The sequence below is a fragment of the Salmo salar genome, chromosome 20, assembly GCF_965601325.2.
Source record: "Salmo salar chromosome 20, fSalSal1, whole genome shotgun sequence".
In the NCBI taxonomy this organism is placed as follows: domain Eukaryota; kingdom Metazoa; phylum Chordata; class Actinopteri; order Salmoniformes; family Salmonidae; genus Salmo; species Salmo salar.
In genome coordinates, this window is record NC_138310.1 from 3,701,282 (window position 1) to 3,722,866 (window position 21,585).

At 43.3% G+C, this 21,585-nt stretch overlaps 1 protein-coding gene across 3 annotated transcripts in view; it reads right to left on the reverse strand.

The window, feature by feature from the left end:
• The window catches only part of LOC106579819 (kinase suppressor of Ras 2), a 122,932-nt gene that overhangs the window by 50,325 nt on the left and 51,022 nt on the right, over window positions 1–21,585 (reverse strand). For all 3 annotated transcript variants that reach the window (XM_082966147.1, XM_082966148.1, XM_082966146.1), the window contains exon 6: window positions 9,384–9,556. In XM_082966147.1, the coding sequence (XP_082822273.1) occupies window positions 9,384–9,556 (173 nt within the window). The remainder of the gene's footprint in view (window positions 1–9,383; window positions 9,557–21,585) is intronic.

The window sequence follows — 21,585 nt, forward strand, 5'->3', positions numbered from 1 at the left end:
TACTCGCCTTGACAATTAAAGACATTTAGTCTTCCTGTTCATATAGTCCATGTTCACCAAACATGATTTTCATTTTTTTTTACACTAAGCAGTTGAGGGAGAACCTAGTCTCAATGTATTCCCTGTGGCTGACCTTGCGTGTGTGTGTGTGTGTGTGTGTGTGTGTGTGTGTGTGTGTGTGTGTGTGTGTGTGTGTGTGTGTGTGTGTGTGTGTGTGTGTGTGTGTGTGTGTGTGTGTGTGTGCGTGCGTGCGTGCGTGCGTGCGTGCGTGTACGCGTGCGTGTGTGTGTGTGAAAATGTTCTGTGTAAATCTATTCTCTATTCAGTTTCACTTTCAATAATAATAATATGAGCTTAGCAGAGCCATGTGTTTAGAGAGCTGGATCATGTTAGATCCCAATTAACATCACATAGGGAATATTAAAAAAAATACTATAAAAGTGAATGTCTAGAATGAGCATTAAGATGCATGTACATGACACTACAACATTCTATAACAGCCATGTTGGAACCCCATTAACATGACACTACAACATTCTATAACAGCCATGTTGGAGCCTCATTAACATGACACTACAACATTCTATAGCAGCCATGTTGGAGCCTCATTAACATGACACTACAACATTCTATAACAGCCATGTTGGAGCCTCATTAACATGACACTACAACATTCTATAGCAGCCATGTTGGAGTCTCATTAACATGATACTACAACATTCTATAGCAGCCATTTTGGAGTCTCATTAACATGATACTACAACATTCTATAGCAGCCATGTTGGAGCCTCATTAACATGACACTACAACATTCTATAACAGCCATGTTGGAGCCCCATTAACATGACACTACAACATTCTATAGCAGCCATGTTGGAGCCTCATTAACATGACACTACAACATTCTATAGCAGCCATGTTGGAGCCCCATTAACATGACACTACAACATTCTATAGCAGCCATGTTGGAGCCTCATTAACATGACACTACAACATTCTATAGCAGCCATGTTGGAGCCCCATTAACATGACACTACAACATTCTATAGCAGCCATGTTGGAGCCCCATTAACATGACACTACAACATTCTATTGCAGCCATGTTGGAGCCCCATTAACATGACACTACAACATTCTATAGCAGCCATGTTGGAGTCTCATTAACATGATACTACAACATTCTATAACAGCCATGTTGGAGCCTCATTAACATGACACTACAACATTCTATAGTAGCCATGTTGGAGCCCCATTAACATGACATGGGGAATATTTAAATAATGCTATGATTCTGAATGTCTAGAATAAGAACAGTAAAAAAAAATCGGAACGTTTGCCCAACTTTAAATACATTGCTCTGGTGATTAGGGACAGAGCTTGAACCAGTAACCCAGTAATAACCTGATGAATTAAGGGTTTACTGTGTGACAGGACGCCACTGAAGTGGATATCAATGATTGATGAAAGGACTGATTAACGTAGGTCCAGAAACACTGCATGTCCTAGTTCCTGTTGCACACACAAACACACCATCCCTACACCTCCCCCTCCAGGAGCCTGTAACTCTGTGTCTCTGGTTCACAGTCCAATACGTCGCTAAATTACACTCAGTCAGCCTGATAATCTGATAGAGAAGGGGAAGTGACATCATCTGCTTATTGTTTAGTCTGTTTACACTAACAGCCTTGTAACCGCAACATCGCATGGTGTTGACATCTCTGGGCCTGATTTGATGAGTCTTTGCACATGTGTGCCACTCAAGCCAACACACACGTGCACACACACACACACACACGCACACAGACACACACACACACACACAGACGGATGTCAGAGTAACCCAAAGGCGCCAGACAACAGTGTCCTCCATTCTTTCTCTTTAATTTGGATAGACTCACAGCCTCCTTACCTCTCCACCCCCCCATCCCCCTCCCCACTCATGTCATCATCTAATGAGATGACAAACAGACAAACAACAGGGAGAGAGAGAGAGGATACATAGACATGGAGGATATTACACCATAAAGTAGAAAAAAACATGTCTGCCTTTCTGATCACAGGCAAATACAGCAGGCTATGGTATCTTTATGTGTGGAAACCAACTGAAATGGAAAAAGAGTCAAAAGACAGGGCTGAATGACATGAAACACAATAACAAGTTTGAATAATGATATGAATCTATTTTTCTTTAATAAAACTACCCCATGTGTATTCTAAGTAGCAGAAGTTGGCAAAGAGCGGTGGTGAAATGTAACTGTAATTTCCACGGTGTGAAACAAACTCCTCCATTCGACTCGAGACAAAGAGCCTTGTTGCCAGCACTGTTTCCATGACAACCATTCAACGCGTGGGTATGACCTTTTCTACAGAATATTGTTTTGATGTCATCTTTGATGAGGAGAACACCCCTCCCGCTTCTCACCTATCACCAAGTGCCCTAGAATTTCCTGTTGTACACATCACGGTGATGGTCATTAAAAACAACACGTTAGAAAATACATATTATCTTCTACAAATGGGCCAAAGCCCCTCAGACCTGGTCCCAGATCTGTTTGTGCTGTCTTCCCAACTCATATGGCAGGTAGCCTAGCGGTTAAAAGCGTTGGGCCAGTAACCGAAAGGTCGTTGGTTTGAATCCCTGAGCCGACAACGTGAGACATCTGTCAATGTGCCTTGAGCAAGTCACTAAACTCTAATTGCTCTGGAATAGAGTATGTCTACTAAATGACATAAAACAACACACACAGATCTGGGACCAGAACTACCTCAGGCAGTGAATGTCTGTCCTAGTCATTATACTGTTTATGTGGGGAGCAGAAGTGTTCATTAGAAGTGGTGGTCAAATTATAAAGGCAGTGTTTTGTTTACCTGGCAGAGGTGGTAAAATTATCCCGGTGGTGTCTGTGTTTAGCTGGAAGCGGTGGTAAAATGAGCCTGGTGGTGTCTGTGTTTAGCTGGCAGCAGTGGTAAAATGAGCCTAGTGGTGTCTGTGTTTAGCTGGCAGCAGTGGTAAAATGAGCCTGGTGGTGTCTGTGTTTACCTGGCAGCAGTGGTAAAATGAGCCTGGTGGTGTCTGTGTTTAGCTGGCAGAGGTGGTAAAATGAGCTTGGTGGTGTCTGTGTTTAGCTGGTAGCGGTGGTAAAATGAGCCTGGTGGTGTCTGTGTTTACCTGACAGCAGTGGAAAAATGAGCCTGGTGGTGTCTGTGTTTACCTGGCAGCAGCGGTAAAAAGAGCCTGGTGGTGTCTGTGTTTACCTGACAGCAGTGGTAACATTTGTCTGGTGGTGTTTACCTGGAAGCAGTGGTAAAATGAGCCAGGTGGTGTCTGTGTTTAGCTGGCAGCAGTGGTAAAATGAGCCTAGTGGTGTCTGTGTTTAGCTGGCAGCAGTGGTAAAATGAGCCTGGTGGTGTCTGTGTTTACCTGGCAGCAGTGGTAAAATGAGCCTGGTGGTGTCTGTGTTTAGCTGGCAGAGGTGGTAAAATGAGCTTGGTGTTGTATGTGTTTAGCTGGTAGCGGTGGTAAAATGAGCCTGGTGGTGTCTGTGTTTACCTGACAGCAGTGGAAAAATGAGCCTGGTGGTGTCTGTGTTTAAATGGCAGCAGCGGTAAAAAGAGCCTGGTGGTGTCTGTGTTTACCTGACAGCAGTGGTAACATTTGTCTGGTGGTGTTTACCTGGAAGCAGTGGTAAAATGAGCCAGGTGGTGTCTGTATTTAGCTGGCAGCAGTGGTAAAATGAGCCTAGTGGTGTCTGTGTTTAGCTGGCAGCAGTGGTAAAATGAGCCTGGTGGTGTCTGTGTTTACCTGGCAGCAGTGGTAAAATGAGCCTGGTGGTGTCTGTGTTTAGCTGGCAGAGGTGGTAAAATGAGCTTGGTGGTGTCTGTGTTTAGCTGGTAGCGGTGGTAAAATGAGCCTGGTGGTGTCTGTGTTTACCTGACAGCAATGGAAAAATGAGCCTGGTGGTGTCTGTGTTTACCTGGCAGCAGCGGTAAAAAGAGCCTGGTGGTGTCTGTGTTTACCTGACAGCAGTGGTAACATTTGTCTGGTGGTGTTTACCTGGAAGCAGTGGTAAAATGAGCCAGGTGGTGTCTGTGTTTAGCTGGCAGCAGTGGTCAAATGAGCCTGCTGGTGTCTGTGTTTAACTAGCAGCAGTAAAATGAGCCTGGTGGTTTCTGTGTTTAGCTGGCAGCAGTAAAATGAGCCTGGTGGTTTCTGTGTTTAGCTGGCAGCAGTAAAATGAGCCAGGTGATGTCTGTGTTTACAGTGGCTTGCCTACCACTTTGAAGATGCAAAATATTTTTTATTGTGTAATTAACAAGAAATAAGACAAAAAAACTGAAAACTTGAGCATGCATAACTATTCACCCCCCAAAGTCAATACTTTGTAGAGCCACCTTTTGCAGCAATTACAGCTGCAATTCTCTTGGGGTATGTCTCTATAAGCTTGGCACATCTAGCCACTGGGATGTTTGCCCATTCTTCAAGGCAAAACTGCTCCAGCTCCTTCAAGTTGGATGGGTTCCGCTGGTATACAGCAATCTTTAAGTCATACCACAGATTCTCAATTGGATTGAGGTCTGGGCTTTGACTAGACCATGGTGTCTGTGTTTACCTGGCAGCAGTGGTAAAATGAGCCTGGTGGTGTCTGTGTTTAGCAGGCAGCAGTAAAATGAGCCTTGAGGTGTCTGTGTTTACCTGGCAACAGGCTCTTTAGGGTGAAATTAACCTGGTGGTGTCTGTGATTACCTGGCAACAGACTCTCTAGGCCCAGCAGGTGCCAACTGGACACACAAATCCTGTCTCCCTGCAGGCACCACTTCAATCAGGGAAACTAAAACAAACCTCAAATCTCTAAGCTTCATGACGAGACACAAAATACAGCCGCCCTGAAACATGGTTCTAATTTCTGTATCAAGGCAAACTGTTTAAGAATACTGAAATCTATTACATTCCGATGCAGTGCAAAACCGTATGACATGCAACAGACTTCAACTGCCACTGTAAAAAGATGTGATATATAACATAATTATTTGTTTAATTTTGTATTATGAATAAAGGCAAGGACAGCATCAATTCAGCCTCCGTTCTGACTCATTCTGAGCAGGCCCGTTGGCCAGCTACCCTTATGGGGTCCTTGCTCTTTGATACAGATATCAGAGCCAGTAGCTTGGTTCTTGTAGTGCCAGAAGGGGCTTTTACAGATGAGCTGTGCTGAGCAGATCCCAAGCAGATACTTTACGGCACAGCGTGCTCAATAAAACTGCGGCAGCATTCTGGATATCTATCTTTCCTTCCGGACCCCAAGCAGACCCATTAACAGACTGACGACACCCACCAGGCCTGCTACGTGGCTCTGTGCTGCTATGAGCCGTACTGGGACCCCAGGGGGAGGCTAAGCAGACAGATAAAAGCATTAGGGATGCCGCCACTTACTATGAATAACTGCCTTAGATAGGCAATCGTCTTAATCTCTAATGTCTTTGTCAGAGCCACAGTAAGATAATGAGCCAGACTGGAGGTTTCTCACTCCCTGTACCAGGGATAGTCCTCTATATTGTAGTGCTTTAGGGTCAAGCCATGTTGGTTGTTCTGGAGTGGGTGGAGGGCCAAGACATGTTGGATGTTCTGGAGTGGGTGGAGGGCCAAGACATGTTGGTTGTTCTGGAGTGGGTGGAGGGCCAAGACATGTTGGATGTTCTGGAGTGGGTGGAGGGCCAAGACATGTTGGTTGTTCTGGAGTGGGTGGAGGGCCAAGACATGTTGGTTGTTCTGGAGTGGGTGGAGGGCCAAGCCCTGTTGGATGTTCTGGAGTGGGTGGAGGGCCAAGACATGTTGGTTGTTCTGGAGTGGGTGGAGGGCCAAGACATGTTGGTTGTTCTGGAGTGGGTGGAGGGCCAAGCCATGTTGGTTGTTCTGGAGTGGGTGGAGGGCCAAGACATGTTGGTTGTTCTGGAGTGGGTGGAGGGCCAAGACATGTTGGTTGTTCTGGAGTGGGTGGAGGGCCAAGACATGTTGGTTGTTCTGGAGTGGGTGGAGGGCCAAGCCCTGTTGTTTATTCTGGAGTGGGTGGAGGACCAAGCCCTGTTGGATGTTCTGGAGTGGGTGGAGGGCCAAGCCCTGTTGGTTGTTCTGGAGTGGGTGGAGGACCAAGCCCTGTTGGTTGTTCTGGAGTGGGTGGAGGGCCAAGACATGTTGGTTGTTCTGGAGTGGGTGGAGGGCCAAGACATGTTGGTTGTTCTGGAGTGGGTGGAGGGCCAAGACATGTTGGTTGTTCTGGAGTGGGTGGAGGGCCAAGCCATGTTGGTTGTTCTGGAGTGGGTGGAGGGCCAAGCCCTGTTGGTTGTTCTGGAGTGGGTGGAGGGCCAAGACATGTTGGTTGTTCTGGAGTGGGTGGAGGGCCAAGACATGTTGGTTGTTCTGGAGTGGGTGGAGGGCCAAGCCCTGTTGGTTGTTCTGGAGTGGGTGGAGGGCCAAGACATGTTGGTTGTTCTGGAGTGGGTGGAGGGCCAAGCCCTGTTGTTTGTTCTGGAGTGGGTGGAGGGCCAAGACATGTTGGTTGTTCTGGAGTGGGTGGACTTTGACCTTAACCTCTGGTTCTGGGTCAGATATTTTGTCCAAATTACTAATGGTTACAGTTAGAACTGTAGGTAAGGTTATTTGATTCTAGATCTGTGGTTAAAGTCAACCTCTTTCGTTCTAGCTTATCCCTGGTAATCACTTGGTCAATTAGTCTCACTGGACAGAGAATAGACATCAGTAGTCTAGTCAGTCACTGACGGCAAGAAAAAGCTGGACCATCAGTGGTCCTCAAACACTGTAATTAAACACACTTAGTTTATAGTCCTGAATATCTAGAGGCTCGAGCCCCTAACACTGACATAAAGAACAAGAGATAGTAATTATACTTATTTGTACTTACGTGACATTTAAATAACATCCAATTACAAAGACAGTAATTACTGAGAGAGATATTGGATTACCAGGAGCACTTGACTTTTAGCAACTGGTGTCGTATTAAACATGACTTAACAAGAAGCTTATCATATTCCATCATGCAGCAGGGAGAATTATCATCACTGTCACGTTCTATCTCTCTCTATCCTAAACTCGCTCTCTGTCTGTCCGTCTATCTGACTCCCTCTCTCTCCTGCTCTCTCGTTCTATTTCTCTCTATCCTAAACTCTCTGTCTGTCCGTCTGTCTGACTCTCTCTCTCTCTCCTGCGCTCTCATTCTATCTCTCTCTATCCTAAACTCTCTCTCTGTCCATCTGTCTGACTCTCTCTCTCCTGCTCTCTCGTTCTATCTCTCGCTATCCTAAACTCTCTGTCTGTCTGTCCATCTGTCTGACTCTCTCTCTCTCTCTCTCCTGCTCTCTCGTTCTTTCTCTCTCTATCCTAAACTCTCTCTCTGTCTGTCTGTCTGTCCGTCTGTCTGACTCTCTCTCCTGCTCTCTCGTTCTTTCTCTCTCTCCTGCTCTCTCTCTGTCTGTCCGTCCATCTGACTCCCTCTCTCTCCTGCTCTCTCATTCTTTCTCTCTCTATCCTAAACTCTCTCTCTGTTTGTCTGACTCTCTCGCTCTCCCCCTTTTCTCTCCCTCTTTCAATCCCTACAAAAACAGACAAACAGGCATGTCATTCATCCCATTTTATGTTGCAGGAGATTAATTGAAGTAGACGCCTCATCTTGAGCGATAACCATAACGCATTATCTTTGTTTTGTGTATGTATAGCCTATGTAGGAGTCTGTGTATGGATATGTGAAGAACAACTTGCTGCTTCTCGTATACCATCTTGAGTCCACAACGTGAATCCAGACTTCCATGGTAATACCTGACAATCAATCAATCAAATGTATTTATAAAGCCTTTTTAACATCAGCCGATGTCACAAAGTGCTATACAGAAACCCAGCCTAAAACCCCAAACAATGAATTAAGGACTATTAGTCAGAGTCTAGACCCATTCAGATCCCCTATCGACGGCCATATTTAATTCCCTGACATCCCTGTCCCTGCCTCCCTCCGTCATTCTCAGTCTCCTCACATCGTCCCCGTCTCGCTCTCTCGCTCCGGACTGATTGTTATGCTTGTTATGTGTTTAAGTATGGCTAGGACTCTAAACTCCCTGATCTGTTTCACCTGTCTTTGTGCTTGCTTGTCTCCACCCCCCTCCAGGTGTCGCCCATCTTCCCCATTATCCCCACTGTATTTATACCTGTGTTCTCTGTTTGTCTGTTGCCAGTTTGTTTTGTTCGTCAAGCCTACCAGCATTTTTTCCCTTGCTCCTGTCTCTTTCTAGTTCCTGTTTTCTAGTTTTCCCAGTTTTGACCATTCTGCCTGCCTTGACCCTGAGCCTGCCTGCCGTTCTGTACCTTGTCACACCACCCTGGATTATTGACCTCTGCCTGCCCTGCCCCCGAGACTGCCTGTCCGCTCTGTACCATATGGACTCTGATCTGGATTACTGACCTCTGCCTGCCCTTGACCTGTCATTTTGCCTGCCCCCTGTTCTAGCAATACACTCTTGTTACTTCAACACTGTCTGCATCTGGGTCTTCTCCTGAAACGTGATACTCCCATAAAGTAATTACTAGAGAAAGACCGGTAGACAGACAGTGGACAATCAACAATCATCTAACACACTAGTAGTGGTGGAGAAAGTACCAAATTGTCATACTTGAGTAAAAGTAAAGATACCTTCATAGAAAATTACTCAAGAAAAAGTGAAAGTCACCCAGTAAAATACTACTTAAGTAAAAATGTAAAAGTATTTGGTTTGAAATATACTTAAGTATCAAAAGTAAATGTAATCACTAATATATTCTTAAGTATCAAAAGTAAAAGTAAAAGTATAAATCATTTCAAATTCATTATATTAAGCAAATCAGAAGGCATCATTTTCCTGTTTATTTTAATTTTACGGAGAGCCAGGGGCACACTCAGATCAGGGGCTGTAGAGATGACCAAGGATGTTCTTTTGATAAGTGTGTGAATTTGTTCATTTTCCTGTCCTGCTAAGCATTCAAAATGTAAAGAGTACTTTTGGGTGTCAGGGAAAATGTATGGAGTTAAAAGTATATCATTTTCTTTAGGACTGTAGTGAAGTAAAAGGAAAAGTTGTTAAAAATATACATAGTAAAGTTAGGAGTACAGATACCCCAAAAAACAACTTAAGTAGTACTTTCAAGTATTTTTACTTAAGTACTTTAAACCACTGCACACTAGATAACACCCCTGATTCAACTATATGACAATCTTCAATCAAGATTTTATTAGTTGAATAAGGTGAGTTACTCCTTGTACCCATGTCGGCCATTTGCAGATAAAATTGAACACTCCTAGACTAACAAGTACTACAAGTCTTAGTGTTATAAAAAGGGTACTTACTTGCGTCGGAGTAGACGGGGGGAGTGGAGGGCATGAAGGTGGGGAAGAAAAAGGAACGGAGGGAGCGATGGTCGGAGGAGTGTAGGGGTGAACGCTGGGTAGGCAGGTTCTCACAGCTCCCCATACTACTGTTGATCTTCAGGTGCTGAGGCTTGGACTTCTTCTGCTTCACTCTGAGACACACAGAAATACAAAATGACTCTTATTAAACAGTTATAAACTGATATTATACAATTCTAAAGCTCTTACGCACAGAGAAACAGTTAGTCTGTAATTAAACGGTTATAAACTATAGTTATAAAGCTTTATTCTTCAATTATACACACAGAGTTCAAGTAACAGACACATCTCAACATCATTGCCTTCATTGTCGAACTGCTGCAAAGAAACCACAACTAAACGACACCAATAAGAAGAAGAGAAGAGGAGAAGAGGGCCAATGGACATTAGACCGGTGTAAATCTGTCCTTTGATCTGATGAATCCAAATGTGAGATTTTTGGTTCCAAACGCCATGTCTTTGTGAGACGCAGAGTAGGTGAATGGATGATCTCAGCATGTGTGGTTCCCACCATGAAGCATGGAGGAGGAGGTGTGATGGTGCTTTGCTGGTGACACTGTCAGTGATTTATTTAGAATTCAAGGCACACTTAACCAACATGGCTACCACAGCATTCTGCAGTGATACGCCATCCCATCTGGTTTGCGCTTAGTGGGACTATCATTTGTTTTTCAACAGGACAATGACCCAAAACACACCTCCAGGTTGTGTAAGGGCTATTTGACCAATAAGGATAGTGATGGAGTGCTGCATCAGATGACCTGGCCTCCACAATCACCCAACCTCAACCCAATTGAGATGGTTTGGGATGAGATGGACCGCAGAGTGAAGGATAATCAGCCAACAAGTGCTCAGCATATGTGGGAACTCCTTCAAGACTGTTGGAAAAGCATTCCAGGTGAAGTTGGTTGAGAGAATGCCAAGAGTGTGCAAAGCTGTCATCAAGGCAATGGGTGGCTACTTTGAAGAATCTAAAATATAAAACATATTTTGACTTGTTTAACACTATTTGGTTACCACATTCTACAATGTAGAAAATAGTAAAATAGTAGAAAATAAGAAAAACTCTTGAATGGGTCCAAATGTTAAAAAGCTCTTATAATACAACTTCTTATACAACTACAGTTATAAAACTGTTGATGACGTATAGCCATCAGTTGAAATATACAGTATAACATGGCTAGGGTTATCCAAAAATGGCAAACTCAAATAACTTCAGACATGTCAAATATCCTGAGACATCATATCATCATTCTCCCTGAAGCCTGAGGTTGAGATAGAGAGAGAGAGAGACAGAGAGGACTACACAGAGAGAGAGACAGAGTGAGAGAGAGAGAGTGCACTGAGAGAGAGAGAGAGAGAGAGAGAGAGAGAGAGAGAGAGAAATTAATTTAAAACGAATTGAGAGAGAGAGAGAGTCGACGCCTCCTCAAACAAACCCTAGCCACACCCTATATAAACCGCCCCAGATCAGTCTTATGCCCCCCCCCCCCCCCATGCACCCTGCCTCTGCAGCAAGGGCCTCAACATGACAGCCGCACATACTGTAAGTCCAGGCCATGAGCAGAGCCACCGGCCAAACCCCTACTAATACACCGGCCCAACCCCCACTTATACACCGGCCCAACCCCCACTAATACACCGGCCCAACCCCCACTGATACACCCGCTCAAGGTCCATCCTGCAACCTAAGTGGTATGTATTAGATGCTCAACATGCTCTGCTCACACCTACCGTAATGGTCCGAGCCACAGGAAAACAACACTAGACACTATGGAACACAAAGCATTTACTATCTCATCCTGGAATATACAAGGTATACAAGGTCAGAGGTCATCTGCATTTGGCCTAAAGAGCAGGAACCAAGACTTCATCAAAGAAATTGGAAATACAGACGAAATACAGACGTTGTCATCCTACAAGAAACATGGGATAGAGGAGATTGGTTGCCCACTAGGTTACAGAGAGTTTGTAGTCCCATCCACCAAACGACCAGGTGTGAAACATGGAAGAGACTCAGTGGGTATGCTAACTTGTTATAGATCAGACCTAATCCACTCTATTAAATTTGTTAGAACAGAAACATTTTACATCTGGCTAGAAATTAATAAGAAAATGATCTCATGTTTGCTACCTATATCCCCCCGTAGAATCCCCAGACTTTAATGAAGACAGCTTCTCCATCCTAGAGGGGGAGATCAACCATTTCCAGGCCCAGGAACATGTACTAGTCTGTGGTGAATGTCACCCTCAGCACACAGGGGGATAAGGCGACAAACGCCTACCTGGAAGTGACAACATTCCCTCCCAAATATGCCCCCCTAGACACAACTATGACAAAACAACCAACAAAAACTGTAACGGTTGTCATCGGGAATGGAGGACCAAAACGCAGCAGGTATGTGGATGCTCATCTTATCGTTTATTTTAAATAAAGAGAACACCAAAAACAACAAAACGAAGAATGCACGAACAACAAAACAGTCTTGTAATGCTCACACAGGCAAAACAAGAAACAATCTCCCACAAACACTACACCAAACAATTACCCATATATAGGACTCTCAATCAGAGGCAACGAGAAAGCACCTGCCTCCAATTGAGAGTCCAACCCCCCATAAACCTATACATAGAAATACCACAAACCAGAAAGAACATAGAGATACAAAACATAGAACATAGACCAAAACCCGGAAATAATAAATCAAACACCCTACTACAAAAATCACCACCCCGAACCACATAAACATAATACCCTCTGCCACGTCCTGACCAAACTACAATAACAAATAACCCTTATACTGGTCAGGACGTGACAAAAACAGGTCACAACTCCTGCAACTCTGTCGCACGCTGGGTCTGTGCATAGTCAACGGTAGGCTTCGATGGGACTCTTACGGTAGGTACAACTACAGCTCATCTCTTGGCAGTAGTACTGTAGACTACTTTATCACCGACCTCAACCCAGAGTATCTCAGAGCGTTCACAGTCAGCCCACTGACACCCCTATCAGATCACAGCAAAATCACAGTCTACTTGAATAGAGCAATACTCAATCATGAGGTATCAAAGCCAAAGGAACTGAGTAATATTAAGAAATGCTATAGATGGAAGAAAGGTAGTATAGAAACCTACCAAAAAACTATTAGGTAACAACAAATTCAATCCCTTTATGACAACTTCCTGGACAAAATGTTCCACTGTAACAGTGAAGGTGTAAACTTGGCAGTAGAAAACCAAAACAGTATATTTAACCTAAGCTTCCCTATCAAATCAAAAAATTTCAAGCAGACAAACTAAGAAAGTTATCAACAATGACAAATGGTTTGATGAAGAATGCAAAAATCAAAGAAAGAAATTGAGAAACCTGTCCAACCAAAAAGATAGAGACCCAGAAAACCTGAGTCTACGCCTTCACTATGGTGAATCACTAAAACAATACACAAATACACTATGGAAAAAGAAGGAACAGCATGTCAGAAATCAGCTCAATATAATTGAAGAATCCATAGAATCTAATCACTTCTGGGAAAATTGGAGCACACTAAACAAACAACAACACGGAGAGTTATCTATCCAAAACGAAGACGTATGGATAAAATACTTCTCCAATCTTTTTGGTTCTATAACAAAGAATAAACAGTAAATACATGATCAATTAGACATCTTAGAATCAGCTATTAAAGATGACCAGAACCCACTGGATTCTCCAATTACCTTGAATGAACTACAGAACAAAATACAAACCCTCCAACCCAAAAAGGCCTGTGGTGTTGATGGTATCCTCAATGAAATTATATAATATACCGACCACAAATTCCAATTGGCTGTACTTAAACTCTTTAACATCATCCTCAGCTCTGGCATCTTCCCCAATATTTGGAACCAAGGACTGATCACCCCAATCCACAAAAGTAGAGACAAATGTGATCCCAATAACTACCGTGGGATATGCGTCAACAGCAACCTTGGGAAAATCCTCTGCATTATCATTAACAGCAGACTCGTACATTTCCTCAGTGAAAACAATGTACTGAGCAAATGTCAAATAGTTTTTTATCCAAATTACCATACGACAGACCACCTAAACACACTAATTCACGAACAAACTAGAACAAAGGAAAAGTTCTCTCATACTTTGTGATTTCAAAAAAGCTTTTGATTCAATTTGGCATGAAGGTCTGCTATACAAATTGATGAAAAGTTGTGTTGGGGGAAAAACCTACAACATAAAATCCATGTACACAAACAACAAATGTGCAGTTAAAATTGGCAAAAAACACATACATTTCTTTCCACAGGGCCATGGGGTGAGACAGGGATGCAGCTTGAGCACCACCCTCTTCAACACATATATCAACGAATTGGCGAGGGCACTAGAACAGTCTGCAGCAGCCGGCCTCACCCTAATAGAATCTGAAGTCAAATGTCTACTGTTTGCTTCTGTCCCCAAACAAGGAGGGCCTACAGCAGCACTTAGATATTCTGCACAGATTCTGTCAGACCTGGGCCCAGACAGTAAATCTCAGTAAGACAAAAAATAATGGTGTTCCAAAAAAGGTCCAGTTGCCAGGACCACAAATACAAATTCTATCTGGACACCATCCACCTACAGCACACAAAAAACTATACATACCCTGGCATATACATACCCTGGCCTAAACATCAACACCACAGGTAACTTCCACAAAGCTGTGAACCATCTGAGAGACAAGGCAAGAAGGGCATTCTATGCCATCAAAAGGGATATAAAATTCGACATACCAATTAGGATCTGGCAAAAAATACTTGAAAGTTATAGAACCTATTGCCCTTTATGGTTGTGAGGTCTGGGGTTCACTCACCAACCAAGAATTCACAAAATGGCACAAACACCAAATTGAGACTCTGCATGCAGAATTTTGCAAAAATATCCTCTGTGTACAACGTAAAACACCAAATGCAGAGCAGAATTAGGCCGATACCCGCTAATTATCAACATCCAGAAAAGAGCTACAACCACCTAAAAGGAAGCGATTCCCAAACCTTCCATAACAAAGTTACCAACTACAGAGAGATGAACCTGGAGAAGTGTCCCCTAAGCAAGGCGGTCCTGGGGCTCTGTTTACAAACACAAACAGACCCCACAGAACCCCAGGAAAGCAACACAGTTAGACCCAACCAAATGTACTTGAACTATTTTCACATCGTTACAACACTTCTATATAGCCATAATATGACATTTGAAATGTCTCTATTCCTTTGGAACTTTTGTGAGTGTAATGTTTACTGTAATTTTATTGTTTAGTTCACTTTTGTTAATGATCTATTTCTCTTGCTTTGGCAATGTAAACATATGTTTCCCATGTCAATAAAGCCCTTTGAATTGAATTGAGAATGAGACAAAGACAGACAGAGACAAACAGAGACAGACAGAGGCAGACAGAGGCAGACAGGGGCAGAAAGAGACAGACAGAGACAGACAGAGGCAGACAGAGGCAGACAGAGACAGACAGAGACAGACAGTGGCAGACAGAGACAGACAGAGACAGACAGAGGCAGACAGAGACAGACAGAGACAGACAGACAGAGGCAAACAGAGGCAAACAGAGACAGACAGAGGCAGACAGAGACAGAAAGAGACAGAAAGAGACAGACAGAGACAGACAGAGGCAGACAGAGGCAGACAGGGGCAGAAAGAGACAGACAGAGACAGACAGAGGCAGACAGAAACAGACAGAGGCAGACAGAGCCGGAGACAGACAGAGACAGACAGAGGCAGACAGAGACAGAAAGAGACAGACAGAGACAGACAGAGACAGACAGAGGCAGACAGAGACAGACAGAGACAGACAGACAGACAGACAGAGGCAAACAGAGGCAGAGGCAGACAGAAACAGACAGAGGCAGACAGAGCCAGAGACAAACAGAGGCAGACAGAGCCGGAGACAGACAGAGACAGACAGAGGCAGACAGAGGCAGACAGAGGCAGACAGAGGCAGACAGAGGCAGAGACAGACAGAAACAGAAAGAGACAGAAAGAGACAGACAGAGGCAGACAGAGGCAGAAAGAGACAGACAGAGACAGACAGAGGCAGACAGAAACAGACAGAGGCAGACAGAGCCGGAGACAGACAGAGACAGACAGAGGCAGACAGAGACAGAAAGAGACAGACAGAGACAGACAGAGACAGACAGAGGCAGACAGAGACAGACAGAAAGACAGACAGAGGCAAACAGAGGCAGAGGCAGACAGAAACAGACAGAGGCAGACAGAGACAGAGACAAACAGAGGCAGACAGAGCCGGAGACAGACAGAGACAGACAGAGGCAGACAGAGGCAGACAGAGGCAGAGAGAGACAGAGACAGACAGAAACAAACAGAGGCAGACAGAGCCGGAGACAGACAGAGACAGACAGAGGCAGACAGAGGCAGACAGAGACAGACAGAGGCAGAGACAGGCAGAAACAGACAGAGACAGACAGAGACAGACAGAGACAGACAGAGACAGACAGAGACAGACAGAGACAGACAGAGGCAGACAGACAGAGAGAGACAGACGGACAGTGATAGACAGAGAGAGAGACAGACGGAGATTGACAGAGAGACACAGAGATAGACAGAGAGAGACAGACAGACAGTGATAGACAGAGAGAGAGAGACAGACAGACAGTGATAGACAGAGGCAGACAGACAGAGATAGACAGAGAGAGACAGACAGTGACAGACAGACAGACAGACAGACAGACAGACAGACAGACAGACAGACAGACAGACAGACAGACAGACAGACAGACAGACAGACAGACAGACAGAGAGAGACAGACGGACAGTGATAGACAGAGGCAGACAGAGGCAGACAGACAGAGACAGACAGAGAGAGACAGACAGACAGTGATAGACAGAGAGAGAGACAGATGGAGATCGACAGAGAGAGACACAGAGATAGACAGAGAGAGACAGACAGACAGTGATAGACAGAGAGAGACAGACAGACAGACAGACAGACAGACAGACAGACAGACAGACAGACAGACAGACAGACAGACAGACAGACAGACAGACAGACAGACAGTGATAGACAGAGACAGACAGACAGCGATAGAGAAACAGTGATAGACACAGAGAGAGATAGAGAAACAGCAATAGACAGAAACAGACAGACAGAGACAGAGTCCCAGGCAGGCAGAGATAGAGAAACAGCAATAGACAGAAACAGACAGACAGAGACACAGAGTCCCAGGCAGGCAGAGATAGAGAAACAGCAATAGACAGAAACAGACAGACAGACACAGAGTCCCAGGCAGGCAGAGATAGAGAAACAGCAATAGACAGAAACAGACAGACAGAGACAGAGTCCCAGGCAGGCAGAGATAGAGAAACAGCAATAGACAGAAACAGACAGACAGAGACACAGAGTCCCAGGCAGGCAGAGATAGAGAAACAGCAATAGACAGAAACAGACAGACAGAGACAGAGTCCCAGGCAGGCAGAGATAGAGAAACAGCAATAGACAGAAACAGACAGACAGAGACAGAGTCCCAGGCAGGCAGAGTGAGGCTGCAGTCAGTTAGTATAAGCCTGCAGGACATATCCTCAGTCACACAATTAGACCTTTTAAGGTCCTCCAACACATTGTCGCAATCTCTCTTCTGCAATAAGGAAGCTGCCTGCAGGTTATCACTTTCTCACTAAAGCCTTTGTCGGCAATAACGCTAAAACCACATTATGCATTCAAATCTAATTTGGCCCATTCATCTCTCCCTATGTGTGGACAGAAAGAGACAGACAGACAGACAGACAGACAGACAGACAGACAGACAGACAGACAGACAGACAGACAGACAGACAGACAGACAGACAGACAGACGGACAGACAGGGAGAGACAGACAGGGAGAGACAGACAGACAGACAGACAGACAGACAGACAGACAGACAGACAGACAGACAGACAGACAGACAGACAGACAGACAGACAGACAGACAGACAGACAGACAGACAGACAGACAGACAGACAGACAGACAGAAAGAAAGAGATATAAACATTTATCTGTTCATTTATTTTCCTTTTGATACTTCCAACTATTTGCATTGGTACATTGTACATAGCCAATAATATAACATTTGAAAAGTCTATATTCTTTTAAAACTTTTGTTAAAACTGTTCATTTCTGATTGTTTATTATCTATTTCACTCGCTCAATGTAAACATATGTTTCCCATGCCAATCAAGCCTTTAGAATTGAATTGAGAGAGGGACAGAGGGAGAAAGAGAGAGAGACTCCCAATATGGCTGCTTACTACAAAGAGAGGAGAGAGATGGAGAGAGAGAGATGGTGTTCCAAAAAAGGTCCAGTTGCCAGGACCACAAATACAAATTCCATCTAGACACCGTCCACCTACAGCACACAAAAGACTATACATACCTCGGCCTATACATACCTCGGTCTATACATACGTCGGCCTTTACGTACCTCGGCCTATACATACCTCGGCCAATACATACCTCGGCCTAAACATCAGTGCCACAGGTAACTTCCACAAAGCTGTGAACGATCTGAGAGACAAGGCAAGAAGGGCATTCTATGCCATCAAAAGGAACATAAAATTCAACATACCAATTAGGATCTGGCTAAAAATACTTGAATCAGTTATAGAACCCATTGCCCTTTATGGTTGTGAGGTCTGGGGTTCACTCACCAACCAAGAATTCACAAAATGGGACAAACCAAATTGAGACTCTGCATGCATAATTCTGCAAAAAATCCTCAGTGTACAACGAAAAACACCAAATAATGCATGCAGAGCAGAATTAGGCAGATACCCACTAATTATCAAAATCCAGAAAAGAGCCTTTAAATTCTTCAACCACCTAAAAGGAAGTGATCCCCAAACCATAACAAAGCCATCACCTACAGAGAGATGAACCTGGAGAAGAATCCCCTAAGCAAGCTGGTCCTTGGGCTCTGTTCACAAACACAAACAGACCCAACAGAGCCCCAGGACAGCAACACAATTACACCCAACCAAATCATGAGAAAACAAAAAGATAATTACTTAACACATTGGAAAGAATTAACGAAAAAACAGAGGAAACTAGAATGCTATTTGGCCCTAAACAGAGAGTACACAGTGGCAGAATACCTGACCACTGTGACTGACACAAACTTAAGGAAAGCTTTGACTATGTACAGACTCAGTGAGCATAGCCTTGCTATTGAGAAAGGCCGCCATAGGCAGACCTGACTCTCAAGAGAAGACAGGCTATGTGCACACTGCCCACAAAATGAGGTGGAAACAGAGCTGCACTTCCTAACCTCCTGCCCAATGTATGACCATATTAGAGACACATATTTCCCTCAGATTACACAGATCCACAAAGAATTCGAAAACAAACCCGATTTTGATAAACTCCTATATCTACTGGGTGAAATACCACAGTGTGACATCACAGCAGCAAGATGTGTGACCTGTTGCCACAAGAAAAGGGCAACCAGTGAAGAACAAACACCATTATAAATACAACCCATATTTATGTTTATTTATTTTCCCTTTTGTACTTTAACCATTTGCACATCGTTACAACAGTGTATATATACATAATATGACATTTGTAATGTCTTTATTATTTTGGAACTTCTGTGAGTGTAATGTTTACTGTTAATTTTTATTGTTTATTTCACTTTTGTATATTATCTACCTCACTTGCTTTGGCAATGTTAACACATGTTCCCCATGCCAATAAAGCCCCTTGAATTGAATTGAGAGGATGGAGGATGACAGGTGTCAAGTAAGATGTCATTAGAGTGTGAATAATTATACCACATTGCTGAAATCAGCAGCATGGCAGTCTGTTCAGTCTCCTGTGTCAGTCCTGGGGGGGAGGAGACATGGAACATATGGCTCTGTCATATTTCATCATACTGTCAGAAAGGGAATTCTCGTATGTGGGAGTCAACACCAGTATCCATTATATGGATTCCTTCCATATGGTGAGTGGTCCTTGGTCTAAGTAGGGCTTAAGTGTGCCCTACCTAGCACAATTAGCACACTAGTACTGGTAAGTATGCCATCATACCTTCAGCCAGGGAAGTCTTTGAGGTGAGAGTCAACATATTCTATGTGGGGGTTCCAATATCCATGTTACAGATTTCATACTAGCATAAGTAAACTCTAACTAGCACGCTAGTACAGTACAGTATATTGTATGTCATTATGAATAATGGGACACACACACTGTCGCTGTAGACTGATGTTCGGGGTCTGAAGTTCATAGCCTTGTTATTTGTACATTCGACAATGTATAAAGTTAGTTGAATCAGAATCCCATTGCCCAGTGTCGTGACTGGGTCTATAGAGCTGAAAACCTGATGCAACCCAACAACACTTTGATTTTCTTTAAAGGCTCAACTCCCTTTCTTGGCAAGACATCAGGATTTCTGGAGGGAGCAGGGAAACACCACTATCTGGTGTGGACATTACACAGAAAAGCAAATAGGAACACACATGCAAGCACACACAAATACACACAACACACCCCAGTTATGTTGATATAGACTGAAGGAATCCTCATTTGATCTGGCATAAGACCGCAGAGAGAAATGCAACACTTCAAACAAACACATCCTTTGCGGATAAATCAAATGAAAGGAAGTGAAAAGCGTACGTCATGAATATTCCACAGGTTCCTGTCTCTATGTGTGAATCATCACAACCTGCTGGAATACTTTCCACTGAAGAAGTACAGCCTGTACTGTTGGTTCATTAACTGTTGTGTCCTTCTCGTAAAAAGCACTGCAGAGATTCCATCTGCATACCTCTGTACTAATTAACCTCAGAGCTGGGTTCAGATACTATTTGAAACCTCACAAATACTTTAAGTGTTTGCTCTAGCGTGCCTGAAGTGCAAGATAGTTAGGGTTTGCACTTATTATTCTATTGGATAAACAAGGATGTCCATTGTCTCCAAATGTATTTCTTATGGCCATCGAAATGCTCTCTCTTAAGATCAGATCAAGAATAAGATCAAGGGTTAGGAAATCCACGGCCTAAACAAAAATGTCAACGTGTGCCGATGACAAGTCCTGGATCACTGCGTAGTCTCATTGACGATCTAGATCATTTCTCTAGCCTCTCTGAACTAAAACTTCATTATGACATTACCCTGTAGTTATAAAATGGTCTGATAATGAAGTAGACATACTTAATATTCATATCCCTAAAGATATAAGATAACTTACCAAGACTAATTTCAATAGAAAGTTTGCAAAAATAAACAAGATCTTGCAACCATGGAGAGGTAAATACCTGTCTATTTATGTAAAAATCACACTGATTAACTTATCATATCACAGTTGACTTACTTACTTATGGCCCTGATTATTCCAGATGACTCGTTTCTTAAATTATATGAGCAAAAATTATTAAAATGTATTTGGAATGGTAAGCCAGACAAAATTAAACATGCTTATTTATATAATGAATATGAGTTAGGGGGGCTGAAATGATTAAATATTAAAGCATTGAACATTTCAATAAAAGCGTCACTCACATAAAAGTTATACTTAAGCCCAAAATGGTTCTCCAGTAGATTATTAAGACAGGCTCATCCTTCAGTTAATTAAAAAGTTAATTAAACATTAAACCTCGTTCAAAGCATCGCCCTTTCTCAACCAAGTCATACAAATGATTATGTCACGTCCTGACCATAGAAGCTTTTATTTTCTATGGTAGAGTAGGTCAGGCGTGACGGGTTTGTGTCTAGTTTAGATTTTCTATGTTGTCATGTTCTTGTTTGGGTTTCTTTTTTTGGGATGATCTCCAATTAGAGGCAGCTGGTCATCGTTGTCTCTAATTGGAGATCATACTTAAGTAGTTGTTTTTCCCACCTGGGTTTGTGGGAGATTGTATTTTGAGTAAGTGTATGTTGCACCTCTTCGTCACGGTTTGTTTTGTTTATTAGTTTATTTGTATGTCTTGCATAGTTTCACAGTTTAAATAAAATGTGGAACAATACACACGCTGCACTTTGGTCCCATTCTTCAGACAGCCGTGACAGATTACAATTTATATTTCAGCCTCAAGAAAATAAAAATAAATTATGGTTAAACTCAAATACACTAATTGATAAAAAAAACATTAAAAAAAAATCATTATTTTT